At 44.1% G+C, this 19,786-nt stretch overlaps 2 protein-coding genes across 2 annotated transcripts in view; both read right to left on the bottom strand.

The window, feature by feature from the left end:
• The window catches only part of LOC120910546 (zinc finger protein 850-like), a 1,103,195-nt gene that overhangs the window by 49,989 nt on the left and 1,033,420 nt on the right, over positions 1–19,786 (bottom strand).
• LOC120909803 (zinc finger protein 665-like) lies at positions 2,528–19,527 on the bottom strand. Its single transcript, XM_040321534.1, has 7 exons — positions 19,336–19,527; positions 15,410–16,491; positions 6,467–6,616; positions 6,206–6,355; positions 5,951–6,103; positions 5,621–5,852; positions 2,528–3,943 (listed from the first exon to the last, which is right to left on the bottom strand). Exons 1-7 carry the CDS (start codon positions 19,487–19,489, stop codon positions 2,721–2,723), a joined length of 3,144 nt encoding a protein of 1,047 aa, XP_040177468.1. The 5' UTR covers positions 19,490–19,527; the 3' UTR covers positions 2,528–2,720.

The raw sequence follows: 19,786 nt of genomic DNA, 5'->3' as shown, positions 1-19,786 counted from the left end.
TTCCCCTTAATATCCATACCAGACCTAAAGGGTCTGGTTATTGAATTTGCGGGGACCTCCGCGCATTTTTTTTTCTAAAAGTCCATGTCCCATTGACTACAATGGGGTTCGGAATTCAGGTTCGGGCTCCCGAACCCGAACTTTTTTTTTTAAAGTTCGGGTCCGAACCCGAACATCCAGGTGTCCGCTCAACTCTATTAGCAACCAAATATGAACAATGACTCAAATCCACCCACAACACGACACAAGGAACTCAATACACATTTTTAATCTACATGAGTTAATTACTAATCCTTTTACCCAGACAAGGTGAATCCGAGCTCTTTTCACCTCAATACAATACACATTCCTTTAGTAAACATAAGTCAGACATCTGACCTTTTTAGATTGTGCTAATTCACATTCCACATCTATCATCAATAGAACTTTCACACAATACAGTGTTAATTAGCACCACACAATGAAAAGGTCTGTAGAAGCTAGGCTAAGGCTCGTTTACATGACAGTAGCAGACTTAATTACCCCTTAACAGCCTATGTTCCACATTGAATGAATCACTCTCCTATTGACCGGTGGTAATTAGTTCTTCTACACATTCTTGAATATATTGTGGATTATCATTACTGTCCCATTTTATGTAATCCAAGATATCAGTTCTCAGGATGACCCTAGACACAAGAGTCATTGGTGAAGCTTAAACAGGAGTACCCCACATCCTTCAAGAGCCTCTGGGTCCCACGGGCCATGCCGTTACAGTTTCAATTACACAATTTATCACATGTTTAATACGCACTAGTATATATTTGTAGCAACGTTTTGTGGTTGTAGCTATGACTAAGCACTGTTGAGAGTGTGAAACGCGTCTGCTTTTTTTCATCCTGTACCCTGCTGTGGTTTGTACTTTTGTTATTTTGCACCTTCTAATTGCTATATGCTTAGCCTGCACCTGATGCTTCCACCTTGAGGAGAGTGTCATTTCCACACATTCACCTGGAGCAGTGATCCCTTCCCCAAATGTTCGCTGAGCCGCACAGGAGTCACATTTTTCCGCGGCACAGATCAGGGGCTGTAAATGTCCACGGAGCCGCGCATGCGCACGGGAGTCACATTTACTGCGGCACAACCGCGGTAAAAAGAAAGCTCTTATTTGTGGGGGAAAAAAAGGACATCAGTAACGCAGTGCCGTATCGCAAAAAAAAAATGGCCTGGTCAGGAAGGGGGTAAATCCTTCCGAAGCTGAAGTGGTTAATGAGGGAATACATGAAGAAATGTGCAGGCACTGGAGAAATATACTGAATAAATATATATTTTAGTTTTTTTCAAATATACACTTTAAAAGCTGTCGTAGTTTCTAAATACAGTATCTTACAAAAGTAAGTACACCCCTCACATTTCTGCAAATACAATGGCAAGAAAATGGAATGATATGGATTTCTACACAAATTGGTCATAAAATGTGATCCGATCTTCATCTAAGTCACAACAACAGACAATCAGAGTCGGTTCACACAGCAGCGGCACGACTTCGGGGGCGACCCTGCAAGTCGTCCTGAGGACGACTTCAGAGGCGATTTGCAAAACGACTTCTGTATAGAAGTCAATGCAGGTCGCCCCGAGCCGCCCCTGAAGTCGTACAGGAACCTTTTTCTAAGTCGGAGCGACTTGCGTCGCTCCTATTAGACCGGTTCCATTGCATTGAATGGGACGCGACACGTCAGGCGGCTGAGCCGCCTGTCGTGTCGCCCCAGTGTGAACCGGGTCTCACAGTCTGCTTAAACTAATAACACACAAAGAATTAAATGTTACCATGTTTTTATTGAACACACCATGTAAACATTCACAGTGCAGGTGGAAAAAGTATGTGAACCCCTAGACGAATGACATCTCCAAGAGCTAATTGGAGTGAGGTGTCAGCCAACTGGAGTCCAATCAATGAGATGAGATAGAAGGTGTTGGTTACAGCTGCCCTTCCCTATAAAAAACACACACCAGTTCTGGGTTTGCTTTTCACAAGAAGCATTGCCTGATGTGAATGATGTCTCGCACAAAAGAGCTCTCAGAAGACCTACGATTAAGAATTGTTGACTTGCATGAAGCTGGAAAGGGTTATAAAAGTATCTCAAAAAGCCTTGCTGTTCATCAGTACACGGTAAGACAAATTGTCTATAAATGGAGAATGTTCAGCACTGCTGCTACTCTCCCTAAGATTACTGCAAGAGCACAGCGCAGACTGCTCAATGAGGTGAAGAATCCTAGAGTGTCAGCTAAAGACGTACAAAAGTCTCTGGCATATGCCAACATCCCTGTTAGCGAATCTACGATACGTAAAACACTAAACAGGAATAGATTTCATGGGAGGATACCACAGAGGTAAAAGTCCGATGGGGCCCCCACACGATCGGTTTCTCCGATGGAAAAAGTCCATCAGACTTTTTTCATCGGAAAAAAAATGATCGTGTGTACACGGCCTTATAAAGCTGTACACTCACTACTTTACATTGTAGCAAAGTGTCATTTCTTCAGTGTTGTCACATGAAAAGATAGAAGAAAAGATTTACAGAAATGTGAGGGGTGTACTTACTTTTGTGAGATACTGTATATCTTCATGTGGTTATAATAACATTTTCTCACTAGGAGGAAATCTGACCCTCGGTGGTATGACTCCTCTGGTGTGTAATAAGATCTCTTTCCTCAGTGAAACATTTCCCGCACTCTGAACATTAAAAAGAATGTACCCTGGTGTGAATTTTTTGGTGCGCAGCAAGTTTGTCCTTGAGACGGAAACGTTTCCCGCACTCTGAACATAGGAAAGGAAGCTCGCCAGTGTGAATACTCTGGTGTTTACGAAGGGCTGCTTTGTTAATGAAATTTTTCCCGCACTCTGAACATGAATAAGGACGCTCCCCTGTATGAATTTTCTGGTGCCTGCGGAGCAGTTTTTTCTCAGTAAAACATTTTCCGCACTCAGAACATGAATAAGGGCGCTCCCCCGTGTGAACTCTCTGGTGTTCAACAAGTCTATTTTTCTCAAAGAAAGCTTTCCCACACTCTGAACACGGATAAGGACGCTCCCCCGTGTGAATTTTCTGGTGTCTAGCAAGTTTAGTTTTGTTAATGAAAGCTTTCCCACACTCTGGACACGAATGAGGACGCTCCCCCGTGTGAATACTCTGGTGTTCAAGAAGGGCTGCTTTGTTATTGAAATGTTTCCCGCACTCTGAACATGAATAAGGACGCTCCTCTGTATGAATTCTCTGGTGCCTGAGGAGCAGTTTTTTCTCAGTAAAACATTTTCCGCACTCTGTACATGAATAAGGGCGCTCCCCCGTGTGAACTCTCTGGTGTGCAACAAGTCTATTTTTCTCAATGAAAGCTTTCCCACACTCTGAACACGAATGAGGACGCTCCCCCGTGTGAATTTTCTGGTGTCTAGCAAGTGAAGTTTTGGAAATAAAAGCTTTCCCACACTCTGGACACGAATGAGGACGCTCCCCCGTGTGAATTCTCTGGTGCATAGCCAGCAAATTTTTCGTAAAGAAGCCTTTTCCGCACTCTGAACATGAAAAAGGACGCGCCTCCCCTGTATGACTTTTATGGTGCCTGAGGAGTGTTTTTTTCTCAGTAAAACATTTTCCGCACTCTGAACATGAATAAGGGCACTCCCCTGTGTGAATTTTCTGGTGTCGAAGAAGCTCCGATTTCATAATGAAGATCTTCCCGCACTCGGGGCACGATAACGGGTCCACTCCTGGATCTGTTGATGTCGGCACACTGTGAGGTCTTAGATGGACACCCTGACTATCACCATTGGATGTATGTGGAGGTTCCTCACAATTAGGGGGATTTACTCCTACAAAATATCGTACAATTCCATTATCTTCTGCAACATAACCTGGAGATACAACAAGATGTCCCTCAGTAGACTTCCATAGATAGAGTCCAGCTGTTGGAAACCAAGAAGAAGTGTTAGAAGTCTCATACATTATGTTGGTAGAATATTCAACATTTTCTCAGAGCTCCGGCATGGAACTGGGTGCAACCAAAGCAGAAAAAATGTAACGTACATTATCTCTCAAAAGTAAGTACACCCCTCACATTTCTGTAAATATTTTCTTCTATCTTTTCATGTGACAACACTGAGGAAAAAACACTTTGCTACAATGTAAAGTAATGAGTGTACAGCCTGTATAACAGTGTAAATTTGCTTTGCCGCCCCCTCAAAATAACTCAAACACACAGCTATTAATGTCTGGCAAAAAAAGTGGGTACACCCCTAAGTGAAAATGTCCAAATTGGGCCCGAAGTGTCAACATTTTGTGTGGCCACCATTATTTTCCAGCACTGTCTTAGGCTGCATTCACACCTGAACGCGGCGTTTTGTCCCGCGATTTGCCGCGGCAAAACGCGGCGTTTTTTACCGCGGTTTTCGCTGGAGGGGTGATTTACACATTGTCGGCTATGGCCGAACGCCGAAGCCGCCTGAAAAAAAGGGTCAGGGACTTGTTTTGAGCTTCAGGCGTTCGGCGTGGAGATGTGAACCATCTCCATAGCCGACAATGTTAAATCACCCCTCCAGCGTATTTCAGGCTGCAATAACGTCGGGCATAAAAACGCCTAGGTGTGAATGGAGCCTTAACCCTTTTGGGCATGGAGGTCACCAGAGCTTCACAGGTTACCACTAGAGTCCTCTTCCCCTCCTCCATGATGACATCACAGAGCTGGTGGATGTTAGAGGCCTTGTGCTCCTCCACCTCCCATTTGAGGATGCCCCACAGATGATCAATAGGGTTCAGGTCTGGAGACATGCTTGGCCAGTCCAACACCTTTACCCTCAGCTTCTAAAGCAAGGCAGTGGTGGTCTTGGAGGTGTGTTTGGGGTCGTTATCATGTTGGAATACTACCCTGTGGCCCAGTCTCAGGACTCCTGATATTCTCTGCCAGGAAAATTATCACTCTCTGCTGGAAAAAACGGGCCCGCCGTCCATATTGTTATGGAAAACACATGTCAATAAAGTACTACCACTCTATAAAGGAAAAGGTAAGTGAACCAACCATGTACTGTGCAGTGGCCAGGTGGGAGGTGGTTAATTCATGAAACTGTTTTTTTTTTTCCCAAAAACACTTGCATTTAAAAAATTACTGCTCAAATACCGTGTGACATAACAAATTGCAACGACCACCTTTTATTCTCTAGGGTCTCTGGTTTTTTTTTGTTTTTTTTTTAGCAGAGGACTAGAAGCTCCTCCTTGATTAGGAAAAGGTATGTAGATTTTTTTTTATAATTACATCGCCATCACCCACATACAGAAATAGGGACCAGTGTATGTTTATATCACTTTAAACCCAAAAACAAAAAAATATTATATTGAGCACGGGGTGCCCAACCTGTGGCCCTCTAGCTGTTGCGAAACTACAAGTCCCATCATGCCCCTGGCTTTGAGAGGCAAGTGTCAGCCTTGCAATGCCTCCTGGGACTTTCTTCCTTCATCCGCATCTGGGGGTGAACTCCAAGAACATTTGTCTTTTTCAAACCATGAAATTATATAAAATTAATTCTTGAAAACCTAAAGAAGTAAATTAAAAAAAGGAATTGCTTCTGTAATTCGTGTTTATTACTTACTTGGGTTGAGAAGTAGAGGAGATTCCACCGGTTTACTTTTCATAATCGTCTCCCCCTCCTCCATAGACTGCTGATCTCCTGATCTCCCATTCTCTGTATATTGGAGATCTTCCTGTGTAGACTTCTGGGAATCCAGAGGACAACCCTCCTCCATAGACTGCTGATCTCCACTCACCAACCTCTCTTCTTCTTCCTCTTTATCCTCAACTTTGATGTCTTTCCGTTCTTCACCCTGAACCCCAAAGATGATAGAAAAGGAACAAGAGATTACATAGAAGAATGTCCTTTCATATAACTATTTTCGAGTTCTTTTTCTCCTGTCCCATCTACCTGATCATTCCCTTTATAGTTGTGATCTTCTTGGGTGGAATTCCGGGAATCCAGAGGACAACCCTCCTCCATAGACTGCTGATCTCCACTCACCAACCTCTCTTCTTCTTCTTCCTTTTTAACCTCAACTTTGATATCATTCACTTCTTTACCCTAAACCCCAAAGATTTATAAATAGGAACAAGAGATTACATAGAAGAATGTTCTCTCATAGAATTATTTTATATTTTTATCTTTTTACTGAGTCCCATCTACCTGATCAGTCACTTTATAACTGGGGGTTTTCTTGGGAAATTCCTTGGAATACAGAGGACCTCTCTCCTCCATAGACTGCTGATCTCCACTCACCAACCTCTCTTCTTCTTCCTCTTTATGCTCGGCTTTGATGTCTTTCCGTTCTTCATTCTATATTGTAGAGATGATAAAATATAACACCTGGAAACACTGCTGCCAATAATAAGAGATGACATATAAGAATGTCCTCATATAGAATTATTTTTGCCCCGTCCCATCTACCTGATCATTCTCTGTATAGTTCTGATCTTCCCGTGTAGAATCCTTGGAATCCAGAGGACAACCCTCCTCCATAGACTGCTGATCTCCACTCACCAACCTCTCTTCTTCTTCCACTTTACGCTCAACTTTGATGTCTTTCCGTTCTTCACTCTAAAAATTGTAGCGATGATACGATATAATATCTGGAAACACTGCTGCCAATAATAAGAGATGACACAGAAGATTATCCTCTCATAGAATTATTTTTGCCCCGTCCCATCTACCTGATAATTCTCTGTATAGTTCTGATCTTCCCGTGTAGAATTGTGGGAATCCAGAGGACAACCCATGTCACGCCGATATACGTCGGCAGAATGGCACGGCTGGGCAAATCAACGTACGTTGCCTTTAAGATGCAGCATTGTGTGCATACACGCCCGCCGTGAGCTCCTGCAATCGTCTCACAAAGAGGAAGAACAGGGAAATGCTGATGTAAACAAGCATTTCCCCATTCTGCCTAGTGACAGGACATTGATCACAGCTCCCTGTGATCGGGAGCGGTGATCAGTGTCGTGTCACACGTAGCCTACAGTTAGAACACATTCCTAGGACACACTTAACCCCTTCACTGCCAGTGTCATTTACACAGTAATTAGTGCATTTTTATAGCCCTGATCACTGTATAAATGACAATGGTCCCAAAATGGCGGACACATCAGACACTTTTGAGCAGGGCCCTCTTAACCCTTTTGTATTTTATAGCATTATAACTGTGCGCTCTCCCTTTTAAATTGTAAAGCGCTGTGTAAACTGTTGGCGCCATATAAATCCTGAATAATAATAATAATAATAATAATAATAATACAAGCTTTCCTGAAGAGATGAGCTTTCAGGGATCACCTGAAGGCCTTTGAAGACTTCTACGGCTAGAAGAAGAAGAGGAAGAAGAGGGAAGGAGATCGAGTTGTATGTGACACCCAAGGAGTGCTTAGATAGGTAGGTGGACTACCATGAAAGAGCAGAGTCGTGGCGGTCAAGGGAGTTTGAAGGAGGAACCTGTATAGGATATTTTATTAATGTGATCTGGATGTCCTACCAGGTGAAGAAGTGCAGTATATTTTCCCAGAGGGAAATCTCAATAGAGGGTTTGAGTTTGTCGTATTTCTGTATTTATAGAGGGTGTTTGAGTTTTATGTATAGTAATTGTATATCATATACAAGTGTGTAGCAGCATTTGCCTGAGATAAAAATACGTCACGTGTATATAGAGGAAAAGGACGGACATAATCAATGGTTAAAGGCATCACAAATATGGAGGAAGAGAACGGACACAATGGGGAGAGGTTGGAAAGGGGCTGCAATTGGACATAAATATGAAATAATATCTTATTACCTCCTCAGTTCCAGCAACGTCTCCTCTCTACTTCCTGCTACTTCACCGGAAACTATTGTTTTTTTTTTTCCTTACCTCACTTCCTGCCTTTAATACTACTTCCTATCTGTATCATACCTCATTTCCTGTCTATGCGTTCCACTCACAATTGGTGAGATCGCCATCTTGGGGTGAATATAAAGACTGCCGTCTCCGTTGTTTCTGAACACTGAAAACATTCTTCCGTGTTCTTGCGCAAGTTAAAAGTCAACCAAGGAAAAAAAAAGTACATACTTTGAAAACGTTATTGTCTTTTTCATTGGCCTTGTCTTGTTTGTTATTTTATGTTCTCTGGATTGGTTGGTTAATAGAAAAGTGTACTGTAGCATTGCAAACATTTAATTTGAAAAAGCATAGGCAATGAAATTTTTTTTTTTTTATTGTCCTCAAAGACAGAGAAGTAAAGCAGGACAAGCGCCTTTCACACTCAGATCATGTGCTTAACTAAGATCAGCCCCTCACAATCCACACTACATTCTCCGACATCTCTCCTCCACCATCCACACTACATTCTCCGACAGCTCTCCTCCACCATCCACACTACATTCTCCGACAGCTCTCCTCCACCATCCACACTACATTCTCCGACAGATCTCCTCCACCATCCACACTACATTCTCCGACAGCTCTCCTCCACCATCCACACTACATTCTCCGACAGCTCTCCTCCACCATCCACACTACATTCTCCGACAGATCTCCTCCACCATCCACACTACATTCTCCAACAGCTCTCCTCCACCATCCACACTACATTCTCACACAGCTTTTTAAAAGGACCATAGTACTATAATTTATTCCTGTGAGACCTATAACTATCATTCTCTCACAGTATTGAATCTATGGAGAAGCTTTGTCACCATAGACCAGGGGTCTCCAAAATTTTTACTTCGAGGGCCACATCATATAATTTTATAGATATTTGCAGCAGAAAAAAAAGTTATTTATAAATGAATCTTCAGTCATGAAATAGAAAAAACTTTTAAAAAAAAGGGTGCTATCAGCGGGGCTGGATGGTGCACCTGTATCCTCCACCCGCACCTAAATGCCAGATTCTCATGCACCAGGGCCAAAAATTAAGTGTGTATGAGGCTTAACATCTGTGTCCCCATCAGAGCCCCCCTGTGTCCCCAGCAACATCTCCCCATACTTCAGTGTCCCCACAGATTCTCTCCACACAATTGTGTCCCCCACAGAGTCCCCCTCCACACTTGTGCCTCCATCAGACACCCCCCCCCCCCTGAACACTTATGTCCTCACCAGAGCCCCCAAGCACACTTGGATTCTCAGAGTCCCACACACTTGTGTCCCCATCAGGGCCCTCCTGTACACTTACATGCTCACCAGAGCCCCCCTGCACACTTATGTCCTCACCAAAGCCCCCCTGCACACTTATGTCCTCACCAGAGCCCCCCTGCACACTTGTGTCCTCCATCAGAGTCCCCTCCACACCTGTGTCCCTCACCAGAGCCCTCCTGCACACTTGTGTCCCCATCAGAGTCTCCCTCACACTTGTGTCCCTCATCACAGTCCCCCTACACTTGTGTCCCTACTAGAGCCCCCTCCCCCCAGCACATTCCCTTTCCCATCACCGCCTTCTTATTCCCCCAAGTCTTGGGAAGGGGGTGGACATGGCCTCCTGGCTTAGTTTGTCCTCTCTCATTGGGGTCTCCCTTCGGAGGAGCACCATACGTGCACTTTTTTTTGGAACCCGGTGGAGTTTTTGGAGTGTGTTTACACACCATGGGCTTAAAAAAAAAGTAAAAGATCACTATTGGAAGTTTTAAGCTTGCTGGGTGTCTGGCAGAATAACCGGTATTTTTCTGTATTCACAACATTTTAACCATTTCACGACCGCCGTATTGTTTTACTACTACAGGGCGGCTGCTGTGTGCAGGATCACATATATAAAATTATACACACACATGTGATCCTGCACTTTCGGGTAGCAGAAGTGAATGCGCGTCACCAGCGGCTTCCTCCTACTGTGATTATGCACATCGGTAGGCGATCAGCGGGTACCGCAGACTTGATATTCGCCGGCACCCACCGATCGTTCGGTACAGTGGCAGAACGGCTGTTCTGTCAGTAGGGAAGGCATGGATCCCGAGTTCCTGTAAAGCAGAAACAAGGAACCAGGTCTTCCCCTAGAAAAAAAGCACCTCCCCCACAGTACACAAAACACCGGCTAGGCACACAGTTATAAAGGAAGTAAAGCCGGCTATAAAAATGTTGTTTTAAGCCCCTGTGACGAACGCGGGTGAAAGATTCCCGCCCTCCTCGTTATCTGGTGACGAAGGACCGGCCAACCTCACACCACACTGTCACTTACGTAACAATGCCACACTCAGCTGCGCCCAGCACAAAGATTTTCCAACTTGTGGGACCACAATCTAGGTGCCAACAGCCTGAGAGCGATTGTCACTGGGCTAATTACACAATTAACCCTTTAACTGCCACCACTGACGTTTGATGAGGGAGGGTCATTACTCCCATTAATTAGCAATACCAATTATAATTTTAGAATAAGCGTCTGCAACACACACACTGCCACCACAGACAGGTCTGCTCAGAGGCCTTACTCTACAACAGTAGTGCTTTTCAAGAGGCAGAGGTTCGTTAATAGCTTGCATTAAGAGTTTTAGAGACAAGGTTAACACTTTTCAACATAAGGGTTTATTATGAAAAGGGTAAAGTTGGTGCTGTCATGAATATGCAATAAAGTCTGGCAGCTTACCTGTCTCCATGTGTTCATTAGAGGCCTGACCCTCTTTCTGGCTGTCTTTTATCACCTTCCTCCCTGGATTGCTCCACCCCAGGAAGCCTATATTAACCACTGCACTGCTAGTCTGCAGTGCTGTTCAACCGTGTTGTTAGCTTAAGTTCCTGTCTGCAGTGTGCTACGATTACCTTCCCGTGTACCGTTTTTGGCTCGTCCCTGACTTCTCCTGTTTGCCTGTGACCCTGACCTTTTGCCTGTCCCTTGGTTACCCTTGTCTGCCTGTTGCCCTGACCTCGGCTTACCCATCACTATCACTTGTCCTGCTTGCTGCTTCCCCTCTCTCCCTGCGGAGCGTGACCTAGGGGGTCCCAGGGGTCGCGACCTGGATCCAGCTGCGGCGAAGGCCATCCTCACCACTAGAGGCTCTGGTGAACACAAAGCTGGGTCTTAGACTCCGCGTCCTGGGGAATCTTGGGTTCACGCTTCCTCTCTGATAGCAGCAGTCGGCTATCGGGTTCACTACCCTGTGGTGCATCCCTGACCCCAACGGGGTGCAGGTGACCTGACAGGTGCAATAAAATGTTTACAGAAAAACATTTTTCAAGAGATAACGCCAATATACAGCCACAGAGTAATAAGGTAGAATTGGAGAAGAAGAATACTTGCAATTAATGTCCAAGGGTTGATCAGAGTTCGATTGATGAGCTGGGTAATCGGTTCTCAAACTTGGCAGATGTTCCTGCTTGGATGGAAAAAGGAGAACTGCCCATTGTCTCGGCATCTCCTCTTTTCTGTCAGATCAAGGGGTGTTGACAGCGACCAGTGACCAATCGTCTGGTCTTCTTATTTAGGGGTTTGTTGCTGGGAGGGGGTCTACATTCTTGACCATGTCCCAGGTACACTTTGTGATGCATATTCATATCTCTGCATCTCTAATGTTTACAAACTAACAATGTCCATTTTATTGTTCAGCGTGACATTTGCTTTAAAACAAGTACAGGCATGACAAGTCTCCAATTTCTAGTTTACCTAGGAGGAATAAAGGGGACCAGGGGCTTTCCATATGACCTGTCATAGGGGTGTCTGAACTTCAAACAAAATGTATCCGAGGAAACTATATATGTCCATATTATGGCGGTGCTATTATTTATTTGGAAGTTATGAAACATGTTGAACTTTCATACTTATTCCAAGGTTTAAACTTTATGTGCACTAAAGGTTTATGACCGGGGTCTGTTGGTTCTCTAAGTTGAGAGGGTGACGGTATTACGATAGGCCTGTAGCTGTTTTTTTAAGACCTAGCTTGGTTCCACTTTCTCTGTTGAGATAACAGCTCGTTTGAAGTATCAAGCCTATGAATTCCTAAACATAAGGGAGGAGGGAGCGAGTTCATTTCTACTGCAGTGTTACACTATTAGCTAAGCTGTCATGGCTGCCGTACGGTTTTCAAACAACATGGCCACTAGCTATAGCTCTTTGTGTGTCCAGTACGTGATATTGTTACAGCCCCCCAGGTAGGTTATGGCATAATTTAGGAAAAAAGATCCGAACTCTTGTTGTTGATCCTTAAAAAATCTTTGTTTTTATTGACAAGCCACAGTGAACAAACACAAATGAAAACAGTTGACGCGTTTCAGCCTATAAGGCCTTAGTCATAACCCTTATGACTAAGGTTATGGCATAATGTGCTAGTGTGCACAGCATATTAGTATATTATGGCAGACTTACCTGTCCTATGGTGTCTTTCAGCGCAATGCTGAGACCAATACGGCTGTCCCCCAGCGCTTCCATCATCACCCAGCCTTCCCTCCGGGTCCCGTGCCTTCGTCTTTTCGATAGGCCAGGCCATGATAACACAACTTCTGTGCATGGGCACAGTAGGGCTGCCACATCACACGTTGAATCCAGGACACATAATAATTACACAGGTTCTCTGGCTGATTAAAGGTGTTAATTCAACTCACTTGGTGCCTTATCTGCATTAAATCAGCCTCAGAACCTGTGTAATTAATATGAGTCCTGGATTAAAGGGATGATGTGGCAACCCTAGCGCACGGGAGTAACATTTACCGCGGCAAGGAACGGGGCCATAAATGTTGGCTGAGCCTCGCATGCGCACTATAGTTACATTTACCGCGGCACAGTTTGGGCTGTAAATGTTCGCTGAGCCTCGCATTCGCACGGGAGTCACATTTACTGCAGCATGGATCAGGAGGCCGTAATTGTTCGCTGAGCCGCGCATGCGCACAGGAGTCACATTTACCGTGGCACGGATCGGGGGCCGTAAATGTCGGCTGAGCCACGCATGCACACAGGAGTCACATTTACCGCGGCACAGATCAGGGGCTGTAAATGTCTGCGGAGCCGCTCATGCGCACGAGAGTCACATTTACTGCGGCACGACCACGGTAAAAGAAAGCTCTTATTTGTGAAAAAATAAATAAAAAAGAAGGACATCAGTAACCCAGTGCCGTATCGCAAAAAAATTCCTGGCCGTCGTAACTCTGAGTCCGAGCCGTCGTATCTATGCGCCTGATTCTTAGAATCAGTTACGCATAGATTTGTATTAGATCCGACTGGCGTAAGTCTCTTACGCCGTTGTATCTTAACTGCATATTTACGCGGGCCGCTAGGGGTGTGTACGCCGATTTATGCCTAGAAATATGTAAATCAGCTAGATACGCCAATTCACGAACGTACGCCCGGCCGACGCAGTACAGATACGTCGTTTACTTTAGGCTTTAGTAAAGTTACCCCTGCTATATAAGGCGTACCAATGTTAAGTATGAACGTCGGGCCAGCGTCAAATTTTTCACGTTTTACATCGTTTGCGTAAGTCGTTCGCGAATAGGGCTGGGCGTCATTTACGTTCACGTCGAAAACATTGGCTTCTTGCGGGTTAATTTGGAGCATGCGCACTGGGATAATTTCACGAACGGCACATGCGCCGCTCGTAAAAAGCGTCATTTACGTGGTGTCACATTACATTTACATAACACACGCCCACATCTACCACATTTGAATTAGGCGGGCTTACGCCGGCCTATTTACGCTATGCCACCGCAACTTTATTTTGAGAATACGGCACTTGCCTGTCATAGTTGCGGAGGCGTAATGTAAATAGGATACGTTACGCCCGCACAAAGATACGCGGTTCTACGTGAATCCGGGCCTGAATAAATATTTAATTTTGTTTAAAACTTTAAAAGCCTTCGTAGTTTCTAAATACAGTATCTTACAAAAGTAAGTACACCCTTCACATTTCTGTAAATACAATGGCAAGAAAAAGTATGTGAACCCTTTTGGAATGATATGGATCTCTGCACAAATTGGTCATAAAATGTGATCTGATCTTCATCTAAGTCACAAAATTAGACAATCACAGTCTGCTTAAACTAATAACACACAAATAATTAAATGTTACCATGTTTTTATTGAACACACCATGTAAACATTCACAGTGCAGGTGGAAAAAATATGTGAACCCCTAGACTAATGACATCTCCAAGAGCTAATTGGAGTGAGGTGTCAGCCAACTGGAGTCCAATCAATGAGATGAGATTGGAGGTGTTGGTTACAGCTGCCCTTCCCTATAAAAAACACACACCAGTTCTGGGTTTGCTTTTCACAAGAAGCATTGCCTGATGTGAATGATGCCTCGCACAAAAGAGCTCTCAGAAGACCTACGATTAAGAATTGTTGACTTGCATAAAGCTGTCTCCAAAAGTATCTCCAAAAGCCTTGCTGTTCATCCGTCCACGGTAAGACAAATTGACTATAAATGGAGTAAGTTTAGCACTGCTGCTACTCTCCCTAGGAGTGGCCGTCCTGTAAAGATGACTGCAAGAGCACAGCGCAGACTGCTCAACGAGGTGAAGAAGAATCCTAGAGTGTCAGCTAAAGACTTACAAAAAATCTTTGGCATATGCCAACATCCCTGTTAGCGAATCTACGATACGTAAAACACTAAACAAGAATGGATTTCATGGGAGGATACCACAGAGGAAGCCACTGCTGTACAAAAAAAAAAAAAAACATTGCTGCACGTTTACAGTTTGCACAAGAGCACCTGGATGTTCCACAGCAGTACTGGCAAAATATTCTGTGGACAGATGAAACCAAAGTTGAGTTGTTTGGAAGAAACACACAACAGTATGTGTGGATAAAAAGAGGCACAGCACACCAACATCAAAACATCATCCCAACTGTGAAGTATGGTGGTGGGGGCATTATGGTTTGGGGCAGCTTTGCTGCATCAGGGCCTGGACGGATTGCTATCATCGAAGGGAAAATGAATTCCCAAGTTTATCAAGACATTTTGCAGGAAAACTTAAGGCCGTCAGAAGCTCAACAGAGGATGGGTGTTGCAACAGGACAACAACCCAAAGCATAGAAGTAAATCAACAGAATGGCTTAAACAGAAGAAAATACGCCTTCTGGAGTGGCCCAGTCAGAGTCCTGACCTCAACCCGATTGAGATGCTGTGGCATGACCTCAAGAAAGCGATTCACACCAGACATCCCAAGAATATTGCTGAACTGAAACAGTTCTGTAAAGAGGAATGGTGAAGAATTACTCCTGACCGTTGTGCACGTCTGATCCGCAACTATAGGAAACGTTTGGTTGAAGTTATTGCTGCCAACGGGAGGTTCAACCAGTTATTAACTATGAGGAGCCGAAAAAAATGAAGTTTAATGCTTCCGAGCATACGTCGACTTGATTCTGAGCATGCATGGATTTTTGTCCGATGGAGTTCCACACAGACGATCGGAAAAATTAAAAAACATGTTCTATTTTTTTACACCGATGGAAAAAAGTCAGATGGGGCCCACACCAAGGAAATCTGACCCTCGGTGCTATGACTCCTCTGGTGTGTAATAAGATCTCTTTCCTCAGTGAAACATTTCCCGCACTCTGAACATGAAAAAGAATGCTCCCTGGTGTGAATTTTTTGGTGCGTAGTAAGTTTTTCCTTGAGACGGAAACGTTTCCCGCACTCTGAACATAGGAAAGGGCGCTCGTTACTGTGAATTCTCTGGTGTTTACGAAGGGCTGATTTGTCAATGAAATGTTTCCCGCACTCGGAACATGAAAAAGGACGCTCCCCTGTATGAATTCTCTGGTGCATGAGGAGCAATTTTTTCTCAGTAAAACATTTTCCGCACTCTGAACATGAATAAGGGCGCTCCCCCGTGTGAATTCTCTGGTGTGCAACAAGTCTATTTTTCTCAATGAAAGCTTTCCCACACTCTGAACACGAATAAGGACGCTCCCCCGTGTGAACTCTCTGGTGTGCAACAAGTCTATTTTTCTGAATAAAAGCTTTCCCACACTCTGAACACGAATAAGGACGCTCCCCCGTGTGACTTTTCTGGTGTCTAGCAAGATTAGTTTGGGTAATGAAAGCTTTCCCACACTCTGGACACAAATGAGGACGCTCCTTCGTGTGAATTCTCTGGTGCATAGTCAGCGAACTTCTCGAAAAGAAACCTTTTCTGCACTCTGAACATGAAAAAGGACGCGCCTCCCCTGTATGAATTATCTGGTGCCTGAGGAGCTCTTTTTTGTCAATAAAACATTTTCCGCACTCTGAACATGAAAAAGGGCGCTCCCCCGTGTGAATTCTCTGGTGTCGAAGAAGACCTGATTTCATAATGAAGTATTTTCCGCACTCTGAGCATGATAACGGGTCCACTGCTGGATGTGTTGGTGTCGGCAAACTGTAAGGTCTTAGATGGACATCCCGACTATCACCATTGGATGTATGTGGAGGTTCCTCACAATTAGGGGGATTTACTCCTACAAAATATCGTACAATTCCATTATCTTCTGCAACATAACCTTGAGATACAACAAGATTTCCCTCAGTAGACTTCCATAGATAGAGTCCATCTGTTGGAAACCAAGTTTTAAATGAGTGTTAGAAGTCTTATACATTATGTTGGTAGAACATTCAACAGTTTCTCAGAGCTCTGGCATGAAACTGGGTGCAACCAAAGCAGAAAAATGTAAAGTATAGTATCTCACAAAAGTAAGTACACCCCTCACATTTCTGTAAATATTTTCTTTTCATGTGACAACACTGAAGAAATTACACTTTTTTACAATGTACAGCTTGTATAACAGTGTAAATTTGCTGTCCCGTCAAAATAACTCAACACACAGCTATTAATGTCTAAACCGCTGGCAAAAAAAGTGAGAACACCCCTAAGTGAAAATGTCCAAATTGGGCCCAAAATTACAATATTTTGTGTGGCGACCATTATTTTCCAGCACTGTCTTAACCCTCTTGGGCATGGAGTTCACCAGAGCGTCACAGGTTACCACTGGAGTCCTCTTCCATTACTCCATGACAACATCGTGGAGCTGGTGGATGTTAAAGACCTTGCGCTTCTCCACCCTCCGTTTGAGGATGCCCCACAGATGATCAATAGGGTTCAGGTCTGGAGACATGCTTGGCCAGTCAATCACCTTCATCCTCAGCTTCTTTAGCAAGGCAGTGGTCGTCTTGGAAGTGTGTTTTTGGGGTCGTTATCATGTTGGAATACTACCCTGTGGCCCAGTCTCTGAAGGGAGGGGTTCATGCTCTGCTTCAGTATGTCAGAGTACATGTTGGCATTCATGGTTCCCTCAATGATCTGTAGCTTCCCAGTGACGGAAGCACTCATGCAGCCCCAGACCATGACACTCCCACCACCTAACCATCATTAGATATGAATGCGCCAGGAAACCGACCTCGGTCCTCAATGCGCATCTCCTTAGAGTCTCCTCTCCTGATCTGTCAAAGCTCCATCAGCAATGGACACAGGACATCCCGGGACTGGACTCCGAGGACAGGGAGGACATGTGGGACCTCCTCTTCAAAATCCTGGTTTCACTTCGAGACCGTCTCATACAATACAAAATACTACACCGGGCTTATATTACCCCGTATAGATTACATAAAAAGAGAACCTCCCTGTCCTCGAAATGTTGGAGGTGTGCTGGGGATGCGGGCCACTTTATACACATCTTCTGGCCTTGCGTAGATATTAAAAACTACTGGTCACAAGTACTATCTGTAATACAAGAAGTGGTGGGAATAGATATAGCCCCGACCCCGCAGATATGCCTTCTAGGCTTAGTAGAAGAATTAGCTCCCAGGATAGCAGAGAGAACTCTGATAGGACTCCTGATATTCTATGCCAGGAAAATGATCACTCTCTGCTGGAAAAAACGGGCCCGCCGTCCATATTGTTATGGAAAACACATGTCAATAAAGTACTACCACTCTATAAAGGAAAAGGTAAGTGAACAACGTACTCTTAAAGGAACCTATTTAGAAAATAAAAAACAAATCTTTACAACCCCTTTAAGTGTATAATAATTGGTTTATGTGATCACGGACAGATGTACGCAGATGATCATTGGGACATATGATTTTACTGTTATGGGACAGGTGTTTTTACTGTGTGGGGTCAGTGTTTTGGGGACACTGGGCTGGTGATCAGTTTGTAAAAAACAGCTCATACTCACTGATCACCGGCCGGCTGCAGCGATCTCCTCTCCTCACTGACAACTTCCGTGCGAGGAGAGCCGATCGCCTAGCAACCGCCTCTCTACATCACATGATGGCTGTGATTGGACACAACCATCATGTGATTAGGAGGGCCAATCACAGAGCCCTCCTGCGGATCGGAGATGCGCCGTGTCCGGGTGACACAAGCGTATCGGGGCTGCACGGGCACACGCGTGATCCTCCTCTTTCTGAGGGACATTCCTGAACATCCACTCAGAAGGAAGAACGTATATGTGCAGTGGCTGGGTGGGAGGTGGTTAATTTATGAAAGTTTTTTCCCCCCAAAAACACCTGCATTTTAAAAAATGCCGCGCAAATACTGTGTGACATAACAAATTGCAATGACCGCCGTTTTATTCTCTAGGGTCTCTGCTAAAAAACAAACAAAACAGAGGACTAGAAGCTCCTCCTGCCACTGTTTCCCTGCGGACAGGCTGGAGAGAGCCGGGTCATGTGACAGCTGGATATTGATTAGGAAAAGGTATGTAGATTTTTTTTATAATTACATCGCCATCACCCACATACAGAAATAGAAGGGACCAGTGTTTGTTTATATCACTTTAAACCCAAAAACAAAAATATAATATATTGAGCACAGGGGTGCCCAACCTGTGGCCCTCCAGCTGTTGCAAAACTACAAGTCCCATCATGCCCTTGGCTTTGAGAGGCACCTGTCAGCCTTGCAATGCCTCATGGGACTTGTAGTTCCGCAACAGCTGGGAGGACCTCAGGTTGAGCACCCCAAGATACACTTGCTGGTGCCTGCTTATCAACTTGCAAGGAGACCATCATGATTTACATTCTTCCTATCATCATGAACTCATTTTTTTAGATTCATTTTATATATTATTGCTCTGCACTAGTGTTTTAAGAAAACAAATATTTGTAGGAATTAAAAATAGTAGAATGTCGATATGTGAAATTATCTGACTGACTTTTCAGGATCAGGATGGAATTATTTCATTCCTGTTGGGAAAATTGGGCCAAACGTGATATAAATTTCCTTCCTTTATCCGCATCTAAACAGCAGGTTTACATTTTCATTTTTTGGGGGTGAATTCCAAGAACGTTTGTCTTTTTTAAAACATGAAATTATATAAAATTCATTCTTTAAACGTAAAGAAGTAAATAAAAAAAACAAAAAGAAAATGCTTCTGTAATTAGTGTTTATGACTTACTTGTGTTGAGAAGTAGAGAAGATTCCACCGGTTTACTTTCCATAATCTTCTCCCCCTCCTCCATAGACTGCTGATCTCCTGATCTCCCATTCTCTGTATATTGGAGATCTTCCTGTGTAGACTTCTGGGAATCCAGAGGACAACCCTCCTCCATAGACTGCTGATCTCCACTCACCAACCTCTCTTCTTCTTCTTTATCCTGAACTTTGATGTCTTTCCGTTCTTCACCCTAAACCCCAAAGATGATAGAAAAGGAACAAGAGATTACATAGAAGAATGTCCTTTCATAGAACTATTTTCGAGTTTTTTTTCTCCTGTCCCATCTACCTGATCATTGCCTTTATAGTTGTGATCTTCTTGGGTGGAATCCTGAGGACCTCTCTCCTCCATAGACTGCTGATCTCCACTCACCAACCTCTCTTCTTCTTCCTCTTTATCCTCAACTTTGATG

Source organism: Rana temporaria, chromosome 8 (assembly GCF_905171775.1).
Source record: "Rana temporaria chromosome 8, aRanTem1.1, whole genome shotgun sequence".
Classification (NCBI taxonomy): domain Eukaryota; kingdom Metazoa; phylum Chordata; class Amphibia; order Anura; family Ranidae; genus Rana; species Rana temporaria.
The sequence above is the reverse complement of the archived record's forward strand: the minus strand, read 5'-3'. Positions and strand labels throughout refer to the sequence as shown.